Raw genomic sequence first — 15807 nt, forward strand, 5'->3', positions numbered from 1 at the left:
GCCTTTTATTTTTTTGTTAATTCACTTAAAGTGAGCATAGAAAAAAGATTATTTTTCCCCTCTAAAATATATGCTTGATCTCCAATCTTTGAAATTAATGAACAATACTGTATTACATTTATTTTATGCAAGCAATTGGCTTGATATATGATTTGTATTTATTGCAGGTAATCTTTCTATGGGGTTATTCTCAGAGATGAGAGTGCTCTATTTACTTTTATTCAGAGTGGTAAAATGCCTATTGTTCTAATTCAAAAAATGGTCACTGATGACAGGCATTTCTGCAGCCAGGAGTTTGCACAATTGAAACCAGTGTAGCTAATTTACGGAAGGAGTAGGAAGGGTATGGTGTGTTTTTTGGCAAATGGTTAGAGTTGAAGTCATTTAAGATTATTGGATTCAAAGTGAAATGAAATCAACAATTACCAAATGAGCTTTACAAATTGGCATTAGATTATCATCAGAACTTCAAGGGACAAATCTTTAAGTCCCAACTCAGTCTAAACTTTCAAGGAGCCAAATTTTGAGAGATATGGAGAACTTTTAAATCCACAAGAGCTGTTGAGTGCTCATCACTCTCAAGATTTGTCTCACTGCAAGCAATTGTAGTCTTGCTTGAGTAGAAACTGAAAGTCAAATTTTGATTGGTCATTGAGCAGGGGTGCACTGGGAGGGGGGAAAAGACACGAAGCTTTCTACCTCTTGCACTTCTCTGAGTGCAGGGACTGCTCCCATCTAGTACCCCACTATACTAACCACCCCAGGCGATGTGGTCCTTCTCCTTCCTCCTGGCCAACACAGGAGAAGAACAGTCCCACTTGGAGCTCACCATCACCACCAACATGGACCAATGCCTATCAGACACTGTCTGGCTATGTGTTCACGGTTTCAGGATTTCATCCATTATTTGTTATCTTATGTATTTCTAAGACACCCACTCCCCTAGTGTCTGGGAACCTCTACAGTCATATAGATGCATCAATTTTGTGAGAGGAGTAAAAAATGAAGTCAAAATTTTGCCCTACACCTGCACATCCTGGCTGACTTAAATGGGGTTTCATGGATGAAACAGGAGATTCTTAAAATGATCTATATTTAAAATACTGGGTAGTCTGCAGATTTAAATATACACACACTAATAGACTCCAGTTCCCAAGCATTATCCATTACGAGAAAATTCATTGCATTGAAATGAGACCTCTTTTCTCTGAAAAGCCATGTATTAGTAGTCTTCTTCACATAAACTGATGAGTCTGCATTTAAACACAACGTAGGAAATTACATAATATTGGGCCAGATCATTTCCTCCTGAGGCAAACCACTAGGAGGAAGTCTGTGAGCAACCCTCACAACGATCCCCCACATCATTTCATCATACCATGTTGTTCATATGGAAGATGCCAAGGGACATGCACCCAAACCTGGAGATGGTCTCCAGCAGATCTCCTGGGATTTACCAGATTTGGGGGCTGGCCCCCAGCCTCTTCTGATGTGGGAGAAGCAAACATGTCTCTTTGTTAGCTCTGTCTCCTGGCATCATCCTGTCTGGTTCCCTGGCAGCATCGCTATGTCAGAGCCTGGCTATCACACACTGCAGCTGGCTGTGACTAAACCCAGGGGACAAGGAGAGGAAAAAGAGCTCTGCAGAAAAGACCATACAGCTCCAGACTAACTCAACTATGTGGGGCCAGAAACCAGGTGTGTCTCTCTAACCTCACACCCAAGTCTTGATCCACTCCCTCAGCAATGACCCTGACACATGGAGTGCTCTCTGCAGGATTCTTGGTGGGTGAGAACATAAGAACATAAGAATTTCCTTACTAGATCAGACCAAAGGTCCATCTAGCTCAGTATCCTGTCTTCTGACAGTGGCCAGTGCCAGGTGACCCAGAGGGAATGAACAGAACAGGTAATCATCAGGTGATCCATCCCCTGTTGCTCATTCCCAGTTTCTGGCAAACAGAGGCTAGGAACACCATTCCTGCCCATCCTGGCTAATAGCCATTGATGGACCTATCCTCCATGAATTTATCTAGTTCTTTTTTGAACCCTGTTATGGTTTTGGCCTTCACAACATCCTCTGGCAAGGAGTTCCACAGGTTGACTGTGCGTTGTGTGAAGAAATACTTCCTTTTAAACCTGCTGCCTATTAATTTCATTTGGTGACCCCTAGTTCTTGTGTTATGAGAAGTAGTAAACAACACTTCCTTATCTATTTTCTTTACACCAGTCATGATTTTATAGACCTCAATCATATCCCACCCCTTAGTCGTCTCTTTTCCAAGCTGAAAAGTCCTAGTCTTATTAATCTCTCTTCATATGGAAGCCGTTCCATACCCCTAATAATTTTTGTTGCCCTTTTCTGAACCTTTTCCAATTCCAATATATCTTTTTTGAGATGGGGCGACCACATCTGCACACAGTATTCAAGATGTGGGCATACCATGGATTTATATAGAGGCAACATGATATTTTCTGTCCTATTAGCTATCTTTTTCTTAATTATTCCCAGCATTCTGTTCTCTTTTTTGACCGCCACTGCACATTAGTGGATGTTGTCAGAGAACTATCCCCAATGACTCCAAGATCTCTTTCTTGAGTGGTAACAGCTAATTTAGATCCCGTCATTTTATATGTATAATTGGGATTATGCTTTCCAATGTACATTACTTTGCATTTATCAACATTAAATTTCATCTGCCATTGTGTTGCCCAGTCACCCAGTTTTGAGAGATCATTTTGTAGCTCTTCACAGTCTGCCTGGGTCTTAACTATCTGTAGTAATTTTCTATCATCTGAGTGGTGGTGGTGGGGTGGGGGGAGTGTGGGGAAGGGGGAATGCTGATACAAGGACATTGCATGAAGGCCATTGATACAGGTTATACACCTTTTTATAATTGGGTCTTTACCAATTTAATGTGGCAATGACCTTACAACAAATTATGCCTCATATTTTTTTAAAAAAAGACTTGCTTGCAGATTTTAAAGACTCACAAAACAAGTTAAAGTGCAGAATATTGTACTAAAATGTTAGGATCATCCTCTGCAGGCTCAGGCTCTCGCATTAATGTACTGCTCAGTTCTAAAAGAGCAGTTTACTGTCTTTGCTTTTATGTTAGATCCTGCTAAGCAGAACACTCTGTTCCCTGCCAGGAGGAACTCTTATGCAGCTCCTCAGGATGTGTACCCAGCATTACATCTAAGAACCAAGTGACCCCTCCCACAAAGCTAGTCACATTTCTTCTCTCTATTGTACACAGCACATCAGGTCAGGGTTTCTTGTTTGTTTGTCTGTTTGTTTGCTTCTGTCCGTAAATACATCTGAGACAAACTGAGAAAATTGGTCACAGTTTGATCAGGGGTGGGAGGAGAGACGTAAATCACAAGGCTGCACTTTTTTTAGATTAGTAAACAGTGAACATCTAAAAAAGCAGAGATTTGTTTTTCTCATTCTTCATCACAAGCATGTTTGAGACATCTGATTAATTTAAAGACACACCACTGGCCTAATTTTTCACATGTATATTCATTGTTGTGATTTCTGTTTTCAGTCTTTTAGTTGTGCTCATCCTGCATTCTCCAAAATCAATGGGGGGAAGCCTCTCTCCCCGAGTCTTGGTGAGATTATGTTAAAATATTGCTTCTGTTTGTATTTAGATTCTTCTATTTCTGGTGTTATCAGGCATGCATGTGTAGAACACTTGGACTAACATTCAGCTATCCATCCTCTTCTAGGGGAAAATGTAGAGAGTGGAAAGTACAGTATGAGCTGCTTATTTTAAAGCTTTGTCATGGATAATAGAGGCTTCTGTGCAACAAATAGTTAGACATAACCATTATCATTCTTCTTACTCTTTCAAAGTGATTTGTTTTTCAGTTATTTTCAGTTATGAGCAAAACTGGGCAAGACAGGTACAGATATGCTTCTGTTTAAGCTATAGCATATCTTTTAGAAAGCCATCCAGTCTTGATGTATGGAGAATCCACCATATCTATACGTATCTTGATAAATTGGTCCAATGGCTTGGATCCTTGCTTTTTTGCAATATTTTTAAATATTATTTTCCCGTCTTTGCCTCAAGGGTGTAAAAATTTAAAAAAATCTAAAGAATTGAACTTTACTATCATCATTACTCAGGGAATATATAGGTTTCCATATCTGCACTAAATGTTAGGACAACAGTATGCTAAAATTCAGAATCCAGCAAATATCAGGACCCTGCAACTAATTTGTGTAACCAGCCTTTCTGGTTAGAATACCTCACTTTACCACATTGTAAAGAAGGCTAGGCAAACCATTTCTGGAACTCCTTTGGCTCTAGAAGAAATCTTGGGGCTAGCTGCCCCGAGTACATGCCTGACAGACCTTGGGCACGTACTCGGGGAGGCCAGCTTATCCCACAACTCATGTGCCACAGCTACACTCTAGTTTTAGGGCACTAGCTCGATGAGAGCTAGCACAAGTATGTCTCCTCAAGCTGGAAATCACACCTCTGCCTCCAAGGGTAGACATATCCTATGTATGTGGTGGGTGAAATTCTGGGGCCTGCGTTGTGCAGGAGGTCAGACTAGATGATCATAATGGTCCCTTCTGACCTAAATATCTATGATTACTCACGGAACAAAATACTACTCTGAAATAAGGCAGGCAGAATTTGTCATCCTACGATTTCATGAGCTCGATCTAATGGAATTAGTTTTGCAGAATAGTTTTAACCTGTCCTGATAACTTCTCTCTTGCAGCTCATGGATTTCCCATTCCTTCTCTTCACCTTTCTGTTAACGTAGTGATGTGTTTTATATTATTAGAGCTTATTTGTCAACCTCTTGCTCGTGCAAATTCAATGGGATTATCATATGAATGTTTGCAGTATCTGGTGCTTCATGACACACTAATCTAGAGAGCTGGGATTTTTGAGTTTGATTCTGAGTTCAGTTTCTCTCAGACTACCACATGCTTTCAAAGCGAGACTTCTTGAGCTTGGGAGAACCTGTGGGGGTGGAGCAATCAACCATTATTCCAATGTAAACTAAACACTGATTAACAATTACAGTGTTGTATTTCATAGTGTGATAATAGGTTGAGAGAAAGGCCTATAACCCAGGCTGAAGAGCCCTTACCTCCACCTCATTGCAGAGATGCTGATTAAACGTGCTCTTCCCTATTAATGCAAGGATTAAGATAACTCAAAAATGCATTTCTTACACATCATACAAAACAAGCTATTCTATTTTGGGAGAAATAAGACCTTGCCATAGCTTTAAAAATGCTTATCATAGAATATCTGGGTTGGAAGGGACCTCAGGAGGTCATCTAGTCCAACCCCCTGCTCAAAGCAGGACCAATCCCCAACTAAATCATCCCAGCCAGGGCTTTGTCAAGCTTGACCTTAAAAACCTCAAAGGAAGGAGATCCTACCACCTCCCTAGGTAATGCATTCCAGTGCTTCACCACCCTCCTAGTTGAAAAGTTTTTCCTAATATCCAAACTAAATCTCTTCTACTGCAACTTGAGACCATTACTCCTTGTTCTGTCATCTGCTACCACTGAGAACAGTCTAGATCCATCCTCTTTGGAACCCCCTTTCAGGAGTTGAAAGCAGCTATCAAATCCCCCCTCATTCTTCTCTTCTGCAGACTAGACAATCCCAGTTCCCTCAACCTCTCCTCATAAGTCATGTGATCCAGTCCCTTAATCATTTTTGTTGCCCTCTGCTGTACACTTTCCAATTTTTCCACATTCTGCTTGTAGTGTGGGACCCAAAACTGGACACACTACTCCAGATGAGGCCTCACCAATGTCGAATAGAGGGAAACGATCATGTCCCTCGATCTGCTGCCAATGATTCTACTTATACAGCCCAAAATACTGTTAGCCTTCCTGGCGACAAGGGCACACTGGTGACTCATATCCAGCTTCTCATCTGCTGTAACCCCTCCGTCCTTTTCTGCTGAACTTCTGCCTAGCCATTCGGTCCCTAGTCTGTAGCGGTGCATGGGATTCTTCCGTCCTAAGTGCAGGACTCTGCACTTGTCCTTGTTGAACCTCATCAAATTTCTTTTGGCCCATTCCTCTAACTTGTCTAGGTCCCTCTGTAACCTATCCCTACCCTCCAGCGTATCTACCACTGTTCCCAGTTTAGTGTCATCTGCAAACTTGCTGAGGGTGCAATCCATGCCATTCTCCAGATCATTAATGAAGATATTGAACAAAACCGGCCCCAGGACCAACCCTTAGGGCACTCCGCTTGATACTGGCTGTCAACTAGACATGGAGCCATTGATCACTACCCATTGAGCCCGACGATCTAGCCAGCTTTCTATTCACCTTATAGTCCATTCATCCAGCCCATACTTCTTTAATTTGCTGGCAAGAATTCTGTGGGAGACCGTATCAAAAGCTTTGCTAAAGTCAAGGAATAACACATCCACTGCTTTCCCCTCCTCCACAGAGGGAATTATCTCGTCACAGAAGGCAATTATATTAGTCAGACATGACTTGCCCTTGGTGAATCCATGCTGACTGTTCCTGATCACTTTCCTCTCCTCTAAGTGCTTCAGAATTGATTCCTTGAGGACCTGATCCATGATTTTTCTAGGGACTGAGGTGAGGCTGACTGGCCTGTAGTTCCCCGGATCCTCCATCTTCCCTTTTTTAAAGATGGGCACTACATTAGCCTTTTTGCAGTCGTCCGGGACCTCCACTGATCACCATGAGTTTTCAAAGATAATGGCCAATGGCTCTGCAATCACATCCGCCAACTGCTTTAGCAGTCTCAGATGCAGCGCATCTGGCCCCATGGACTTGTGCTCGTCTTGATTAATAACACTAGTATTATAATATTCACAACCTACACTAAAAATATCTTTTTCGATAATAAGAATGGATTGCTAACATATTTTTTTTTTTACATGTAGCACACAATACATCTCAGGAAAGGCACCCTTTCATGAATCTCAGGAATAAATGTAATTTTTCAGTAACAATCACCAATGATTTTTCAACTCCTTTTCTTTATGAGGTCAATGCCAAATACAATAAAAATCATAGACACAACTGTGATGGTATTAATATAGGGAGAATATCCTTAATTGTTCACTACTCTGAAAGGTTTTAACAAGATACTGCATAAAAACAGTAACACAACAGCACTTCCTTATTCTGGTAGGAATTATTTCCTAAACAAAATATAACTTGTAAGAAAAATGATTCATGCCTCTTATTTATTTCCTTCAACAGACATGCACTAATCCGAAGACTCTAGGCCCATAACAATAAAATGAAATAAAATCACAAAATTCCTACCAATCTATTTTCAGCTCTAGAATCTTGGCCTTCATCAGAAAGGCCTGGGTAAGCAGATAGGCTTTGCAATGCTTAGGTTACATAATATTGCCTAGATAAAAGTAGTCACATTTTATTATTTATTTCTATGCTGGTAGAACCTGCAATGAGCAAGGCAATCCCCAAACCAATAGGGAGAGACAGTTCCTACCAAAACAACATGAAAAGAATGTTGCAAAGTCAAGTACTCAAAAGTTAGAAATGCCAGAATTAGGGTTGCCTAGACAAGCTTAATTCACCCCCTCTCCCCCTTGTGTGTATGCATTAGGATACAGTCCTTAATTACAGGGTTATGTACTGTTTTCCTACAGGACGCCTATCTCAGTCAGTGCAGGGTGGACTGTACTTAGAGAATGGCTTAGCTGTTCAATATTTATTTTTACCCTTCTCATCCAAAGGATGGTCCAATGTATTGATGCCGACCTGAGAAACCCTCCCAAGTTACGGTTGATCACACAGGCCAGTGCAGGAGGAACAGTGCCCTGCCACCGCAGTTGAGTCACTAGCTTGCAGCCTGACTGTGCCAAAGTCTTTGCATCTGGAGCTGCTAAGGAAGGAGGAGACAGCTGAAGGAGCATGGAAAGGAGATTCCCAAAGATCTACTGCCTTTCCGATTAGCTCGGAGCAAAGGTAGTACAGCAAGCTGCTACTATGAGCACAGAGGCAGCAGACTAGAGCTGTGACACAGCTACCAACCCTATGTATGGTCAGCTGGTCAGGTGTCAAGCATTTGGACAAATGAGCTCACTTTGCGTTTCTGTGTAAGTAGAGTCCACCCAAGAAGTCATATACCTCAGTTTCATCTCCTCTATGTATGTCTATTTTATATATATATTAGAGATGGTGGAAACACTCTGAATTTCAAAGTTTCTCCGGGGGCGGGGGGGGTGATAAAAATGGGCAATTTCTATGCAAAAATAATTCTATATTTAAAATGGGGAGGTTTCTAGCCCTGATCCCCCTCCCCCCTTCCAAACCACTCGGTCCCAGCCCGGAGCACCCTCCTACACCCCAAACCCTTCTGCAGCCCAACCCCAGAGCCCACAATTCCAGCCATAGCCCTCACCCCAGCCAGAGGTCTCAACTCCCCACACACCCCAACCTCCTGCCCTGATCCCCTGAGCAGAGGGTGGGGCCTCAGAGAAGGGGTGGAGCAGGGGTGGGGCCTCAGAGGAGGGAAGGGGAGGGGCAGGGCAGCGGGTGGGGCAAGGGTGTTCATTTTTGTGCATATAGAAAGTTGGCAACCCTAGAAAGCACCCAAATTCCTTTTTTTTAAATCATGATTTTTAAGATAATCTCATATTTTTAGGGGAGAGGGAGGGCTGACTCATAATTATTGAATACTTGGCAATACTGTTGATGGAAGTACTAGTTGCAGTGACTGCAATTGATTATGGGCCTTAAAACTACCATGCCAACAAGGAAACTTAAACTATGTATCCATAAACTTAACAAATCTTCTGATTTTAACAAAACTGCCATCTCTGGTAGGTTGGAAGGCCATTTGGAGCTGCTCTCCCTCTTTCAACTCCTCCCTCTCTGCCCCAGGAAGGAGGGAGGCCCAATATGCAAAGTCCCCAGGCCCTTATCCTTCCTGGGTCACTCCAACTGTGACTAAAACTTGTCAATCTCCCTTTCCCTCTTGTTTTAAAAAAAATAACATGGAAGCAGTGGGTATTGTTGGGAACAAGGATAAATGGGGAAAGCATATCATAGTGCCATGTGAGTGTCTAGAAGTAGGGCTGTGCAGGGTGGTAGAACACAGAAATGTTGACTCCCATCTCTGGCTGGCCAGTGATGCCAGCCACCATCATTCACCTATTAAATTTTCAAACAAGCACCTTCATACTATCACTTGTGCTGCCCCACATGCTTGGGAGGAGCTCCCCATTAACACTGGACTGCCATCTCATTATCCACCTTCAAAACTTTCCTTGAAACTCTCCTTTGCCATGATGCCTACAAAAAAAAAAAATCAAGAACTGTTATGCTGAGACCACTGCCTCTCATACCGACCAGTATTGTCTCATTATTTCCCTGTACTCCCTTGTCTGCCTGTTTCCATCAATTGTCTCTTTTCTTATAAGATTATAAACTCTTTGGGGCAGGAGATCATCATTTTCTTCTGTGTTTGTACAGCACCTAGCACAATAGTGTCCTGGGTCATGCCCAGGGATCCTAGGTGCTTGGGAATGCCACTACTCTCTATTAAATAATAGTCCAGACGTGTGGGTGGAGAACTGGGGACTTGAGGAAGAGTATATTTCTGCAGGAGCCAGAAGAGGGGCTCTAGGGGACATTGGAATGGGAGTTTGCTGGGCCTCTGCAAGAAAGCAATCAGAAATAATCCATATCAACCTTAACAGTTATCCATGTGAGTAAATATTGGCACTGGTACATATTTATTTAAAAAGCTGGGAAATCCCCAAACAAAATAAAATTAATTTTGGTTTCAGGTTGCTAGACTGCATATTCCTCCAACGGTCCAGCACAAACTGGAAAAAGGACAAAATAAACATTTAAGTCATTCAACTGCCTGTCTATACTACACTAACCGGTTCCCCTTTTTACTTCAACTACCTCTATTTTACCACTCACAGCCAACATATCTCTGGTCTCATCCTAAAGAAACAATAGGCAGCCTTAACTCTAACCAAAAATATAATACAAAACACAGATATGCATACATAAACTCTGTAATTTCTATATTCTATTACTACCAATCCTTACAACACAGTTCACTCATTCACATAACTTTTCCGAAACATTATAGGATCTCAAAGCAGTCTTTGCAGTCTTACACCTCAGCTAATTTACAGTGTTTTGTACTGGTATATAGTTCATGACTTGCGCATACAATGTAAATTAGAAAAGCCACACCAACCATTATTAATTATCAAAACACAGGAACATACAACCAATAAACATGGCCACAGTTCAAGGGTGTGTGTATATGCATATATTTTTAACTCTCTAGATGTCTATTTGTTCACTATCGAAATATACACCTCTCTGTGTACATATATTAAATATATGCTTATGTGTCTGTGCAAACAGATGTTTCTCTAGATACATGTAAATTATCTGTATATATGCAAACACCTCTTTGGGTACATGTATTGAATCTATATTGCCTGGGTAGATATTTACATTGCTAAATATGGATGTATTAATAGACATGTGGACTCTACATAAATAATGTAGAGTCCACATGTGTTAGCAAATATATCTTTGTGCATATCTGTATACAGAGATTGTATCTTTCTATGTACATATCCTCTATATGTACAGATTTATTTTTGCATACAGGTAGTGAATCTATACTGTTATGTGTGTAGGCAGCTATTTCTCTTACTAGTTTCAGAGTAGCAGCCCTGTTAGTCTGTATCCGCAAAAAGAAAAGGAATACTTGTGGCACCTTAGAGGCTAACCAATTTATTGGCGCATAAGCTTTCATGGGCTACAGCCCACTTCATGAGATGCATAGAATGGAACTAGATACAGCAGAGCTATAGATAGATATTGAGCTCTCTATGTATGAATTCTTTATTGTCCGTGGACAGAGGATTTTCCGTGTAGGCATACTTATACTCGGTTGGTATAAGCCTGCCTGTAGAAGTAGTAGTGTGTGTGGATAGTTCTCACTTTGTATACAGCCTTCATTATTTATACACGCGTGCACCCTAATGTGCACGCTCAGATACGTTTTGTCTCTCTTCTTAACGCCTTCTCTCGAAGTACAAATCCTGACATGTCTATGCCTCTCCTATATTTCATTGAGCTATAGCTTATATAGCTATATATGTATGTATTGCACAGGCCCTTCCCCCAGGCGCCGCATCCGCAGCTGCCGCTGCTTCTGCCCCCCGCCGCTCTCAGCCCCAGACGTTCGGTCCCAGGCAGCTGCCGCCTCCCAGCGCCTCTCGCCTCCCCGCTCTATTTGTTTACAATCAGATTACGTCACCCCTCCCCGGACCCCGCCCTCCCGAACGCGCGTCACAATGGTGCGATCGCGGGATTGGTGGCTGGGGGTTCCCGGCCCCGGCCATCCCCGGCGCCATTTCCGTCCGGCGGCGGCTATAAGAGGCGGCGCACGGAGGCGGCTCTCCTTGTCCCTCGCAGCAGGAGATGCTCGCTGTTTTGCCGGTGTCGCCGCCGCTGCTGTTGCCGCCGCCGCCCCCCCCCTGTCTGAGGAGGGGGCCCCCGCCCCCCCGGGATGTGAGCAGGGGTGCGCTGCTCTCTTGACCCCGCGTTAGAGCCGCGCCCGCCGCCCCCATGCATCCCGCCCTGTACACCCGGGCCAGCATGATACGCGAGATCGCCGCGGCCGTGGGCTTCATCTCCAAGTTCCTGCGCACCAAGGGGCTGATGAACGAGCGGCAGCTGCAGACTTTCAGCCAGAGCCTGCAGGAGCTGCTGGCAGGTGAGGGGCGGCGCCGCCGCCGCGCGGCCCGGGGCTGCTCTGGCGAGCGGGGCGCCGTCCTCCGCCCGCGCTGCCCGCCGTCCTCTGCCGGGCCTGGGCGGTGCGGGGGAGTCACCCTGCCTCCCGCTCGGAGGTGGACGCTGGGCCACACGGGAGCCGCCCCCGTACCTGTTGGGGCGCAGTGCCGCCTCCCGCCCGGGACGGCTCCCCACACGGGATCCCTTCCCCCCCTCAGCTGTTGGGGCGCAGTGTGCGTCCCGTGGGGGCTCCCCACACGGGATCCCTTCCCCCCCTCAGCTGTTGGGGCGCAGTGTGCGTCCCGTGGGGGCTCCCCACACGGGATCCCTTCCCCCCCTCACTGTTGGCCCACCTTGGATCCCTTTATTCTCCTATCCCCGGAGCTCCGTTTGCCCCAAGTGTTCTTACAAGCCCTAGTTATTCTGCTTGCCTCTTTCCCAGTACCTAGCACAACCACCTTTCTTCCTTACCCTTTTGTCACTTTCCAGTTCCTAAACCAGGCCTCTAATTTGTATCTTTGTCCTGAGACAAAGACGCACGACTGGCTTCTGGGAAGAAACCTCTCCAGTGTTTTAAAACTCTGCAGTTTTATACAGTGCCTGAGTTTGTCCGAGACAGGAATGCTTTTTAGAAAGCCACAATATCTGATAGTGTAGTCAGCCAACATCATGTATCTTGTTTTGGTTTCTAGTATTATAATACTGTAAAATAGTTTTTACATATGGGAAATCAGGGTCCCTTCCTGGCTGCTTACCAAGGTGGTGGAGAAGGGGGGAGAGATTTAAAGGGAAGCATCTGACATTTTACAAAAGTCTGTTTGGACACAGACAGATAACAAAAAGAAAAGGAGTACTAGTGGCAACTCAGACTAACCAATTTATTTGAGCATAAGCTTTCGTGAACTAAAGCTCACTTCATCGGATGCATTCAGTTTCTATGCTGAATGCATCCGATGAAATGAGCTGTAGTTCACGAAAGCTTATGCTCAAATAAATTGGTTAGTCTGAGTTGCCACTAGTACTCCTTTTCTTTTTGTGAGTACAGACTAACAGGGCTGCTGCTCTGAAACCAGACAGATAACAGAATCTCTGAAAGCAGTCTGCAGTTTGTGATGTGCCGAAAACCCCATTCAGTTTCAAGTGTAAAATGTAGTTAAATTGTTTTTATATCTGAAAGGATATTATGGAAATGGGAGTCTGGTTTCTTCAGGACCTATTTTCCAGAAAATGCACTGTAGAAATCTTTCTATTGTGGTAACCTTCAAAGGCACCATTCAGGGTCCTTTGTCCTAGGTGCTATACAACTCCATAGGAAAATGTGATTCTTTCCCTATACAGTTTCTGATCCAAGGGCCAGGTTCTGATATATTTCGGTGGCCTTACCCAGCTACTTGGGTAACTATGGTGAGTAGAGGTATCAGAATTTAGAGCTAGGACAACAAACCCTATAGAGAGGTATGCAGTAAGATGAACATTCAAAATACATAAGGTCTTTATTTTAAATTGCCAGTCTGTTTTCCCTATTATAGTTTTCATTAGCAGTACTTGCAATGGGAAAATAACGCTGAAATGTATCAACATGCTATTTAACTGTATTTTTCCTCTAAAAGTTGAGAATATTAGTAATTTGGGATAACTGAAGCCCATAAACTTCTTACTGCTTCACAGCTTGATACTATGGTTTTGTAATGTGTCATGCTTATAGTATAGGTGCATGTTACACGGAGTATTTGAATCATTTTTAAAAATGTGTTGAGTAAAAGTAATGACTTAGTTGTAGTTAACTCTTGAAAAATACTTGCCACATGAGATCACAGTAGGTAGTGTAAATTACCTCGCAAATATTTAAGAGCTCATCTTGAGTTTTTCCACTATCTTTCAGGTGTACAGTTTATAATAATGTTAGATGTTCTGACAATGTTAGTCACTTACTAAGCTGGAAAAATCAAATCTTCTGACACTGTCAAGTGTGAAATGGGTAAAAAATTAGTGAACATGACAATCCTAGTACGTCTTTCTGACTCTGTTATCTAGAGCTAAGCAGCAAAATCTTTTTTTTCCCTTATTCTGTAGAGCATTATAAACATCACTGGTTCCCAGAAAAGCCATGCAAGGGATCAGGTTACCGTTGTATCCGGATCAACCATAAAATGGATCCTCTGATTGGACAGGCAGCACAACGGATTGGACTGAGCGGTCAGGAACTGTTCCGGCTTCTTCCAAGTGAACTCACTCTATGGGTTGACCCATATGAAGTCTCCTATCGTATCGGAGAGGATGGCTCGATCTGTGTGCTGTATGAAGCTGCACCAGCAGGAGGTAGCCAAAATAACACCAACATGCAAATGGTAGACAGCAGAATAAGCTGTAAGGAGGAACTTCTCTTGGGCAGAACAAGCCCTTCCAAAAACTACAATATGATGACTGTATCAGGTTAAGATATAGTCTATGGATGGATCACCTTAAAATGGATGGATAAAATTGGTTTTTACTTTGGGTGGGCTCCTCTGGGGATGGATTATGGAATTTAAACCATGTCACAGCTGTGAAGATCTGGCACACAATAGAGTGGTAAACTTTCAAGTGACAGTGCCGTAGTTTGGACAGTACCTTTTTAGTGATTTAATAGCCTGTGAGTCAGAATGATCACTTTATTTGCTAGGGAGTGAAGAAGTCCAAGGAAGGTTTCAGTTTCTCCCAGACATCTTACTTTTTACACAAATAATTTCAATCCAAATCTGTATTTATAAAGTTACTCTCTGCAGTTCGTCTTGCAGAGGAAATTTGCACTATTACATTTACAAATTGTTACACTTTTGGCAGCTCAGTAACAAGACTTGTTAAAAACATGATAGTACTGGAAATTTTCTGACTTTTACCTAGCACTTACAATATGTATAAATGTACATAAAACAAACTGGTAAGCATGACCTGGGGAAATGGTCAGATCTTCATATTGTGTATTGGCCTTGAAAGTAACAAGTGACCAGAATCTGCCATGGCAACAGGCTTTAAAAAAAGACCATATAAAGACACTGTCTGAACTGTGGTGTTAGCACCAGCCAGCTATCTGTACATTTGCTAGCTTGTAGTTTTCTAAGACTGAGTAAACTTCTTATTTTTAGAAAGTGGAGGTCTGGTTTGTAATTTCCTTGTATGTAATTGGGTAAAAGTTTTTTCCACAAACCACCATCTATTTTGTGAACTTTGTTAGTCATCTTTTATTTGGTAAATTATGAACTGGTGTAAATTTGTACAGTTCATGTATATTGATTGTGGCAAAGTTGTACAGATTTCTATATTTTGGATGAGAAATTTTTCTTCTCTCTATAATAAATTGTTTCCTATCTTGGCATTTTAATTAATCTCTTGTCGTGATTATGTAGGATCAGGCAAATGATTTATCCTCCCAGTAGATGTAAAATAGGTACTGTACTCTAAAGGATAAGACCATCAATGGCACGCTGTTGGGAAACACTTGATACAGCCATGGATTAATGAAGATCACTTGTATACAAACATTTGGGAAGTCTAGGCAAACACAGTATTTTAACATGTCACTTTCATACCTTTTTAAAATCAGTCATAATATGGAAATAACTTCAGGGCCAATAATTCCAGGATATGAGGAAAAGGGACAAATAACATCCACCAAAGATGACTTGAATAAATCCAGAGGATTAAAGTTTACATGGCTTCCTGATGAAGTGAGGATATAGCAAACTTAAGTGTCCATTTTGATCCACCTTTGGGGAAGAAAAGTTTTCAATTCTTTCCTGATGGATTCATTGCTCTATTAGGTGTTCCTGGGACAAATGTCCCGTAGCCTTAAGAGCAGGTTAACCACTTGGCAGAAAGGTTGGTTGCCTTTCACTTTTCTTCAGATGCAAGCAAGACTTTCACTTATAAATCAGTATGATGGGATTCAGGAAACTAAAGGTACGTTGTTTTTTTCTTTCCCAGATTTAAAAAGATGACTGATACACTTTTCAATATGTGCATATCAATTTAGTATTTTTCCA

General features: G+C 42.5%; 1 protein-coding gene across 1 annotated transcript; it reads left to right on the top strand.

Moving 5' to 3' along the window:
• The first annotated feature begins 11427 nt into the window (after positions 1-11427).
• BTG1 (BTG anti-proliferation factor 1) lies at positions 11428-15146 on the top strand. The gene is made up of 2 exons (XM_073327562.1): positions 11428-11768; positions 13859-15146. The coding sequence occupies exons 1-2, from the start codon at positions 11621-11623 to the stop codon at positions 14221-14223; spliced, it is 513 nt and encodes a 170-aa protein (XP_073183663.1). The 5' UTR covers positions 11428-11620; the 3' UTR covers positions 14224-15146.
• Positions 15147-15807: the final 661 nt, after the last annotated feature.

This window comes from Lepidochelys kempii, chromosome 1 (genome assembly GCF_965140265.1).
Source record: "Lepidochelys kempii isolate rLepKem1 chromosome 1, rLepKem1.hap2, whole genome shotgun sequence".
Taxonomy (NCBI): Eukaryota; Metazoa; Chordata; order Testudines; family Cheloniidae; genus Lepidochelys; species Lepidochelys kempii.

Excerpts from the sequence above, each read along its gene's own strand:
- BTG1 (XM_073327562.1), top strand. The coding sequence starts at position 11,621 with ATGCATCCCGCCCTGTACACCCGGGCCAGCATGATACGCGAGATCGCC. Across the intron at positions 11,769-13,858 it reads CCTGCAGGAGCTGCTGGCAG|AGCATTATAAACATCACTGG; the intron begins GTGAGGGGCGGC and ends CTTATTCTGTAG.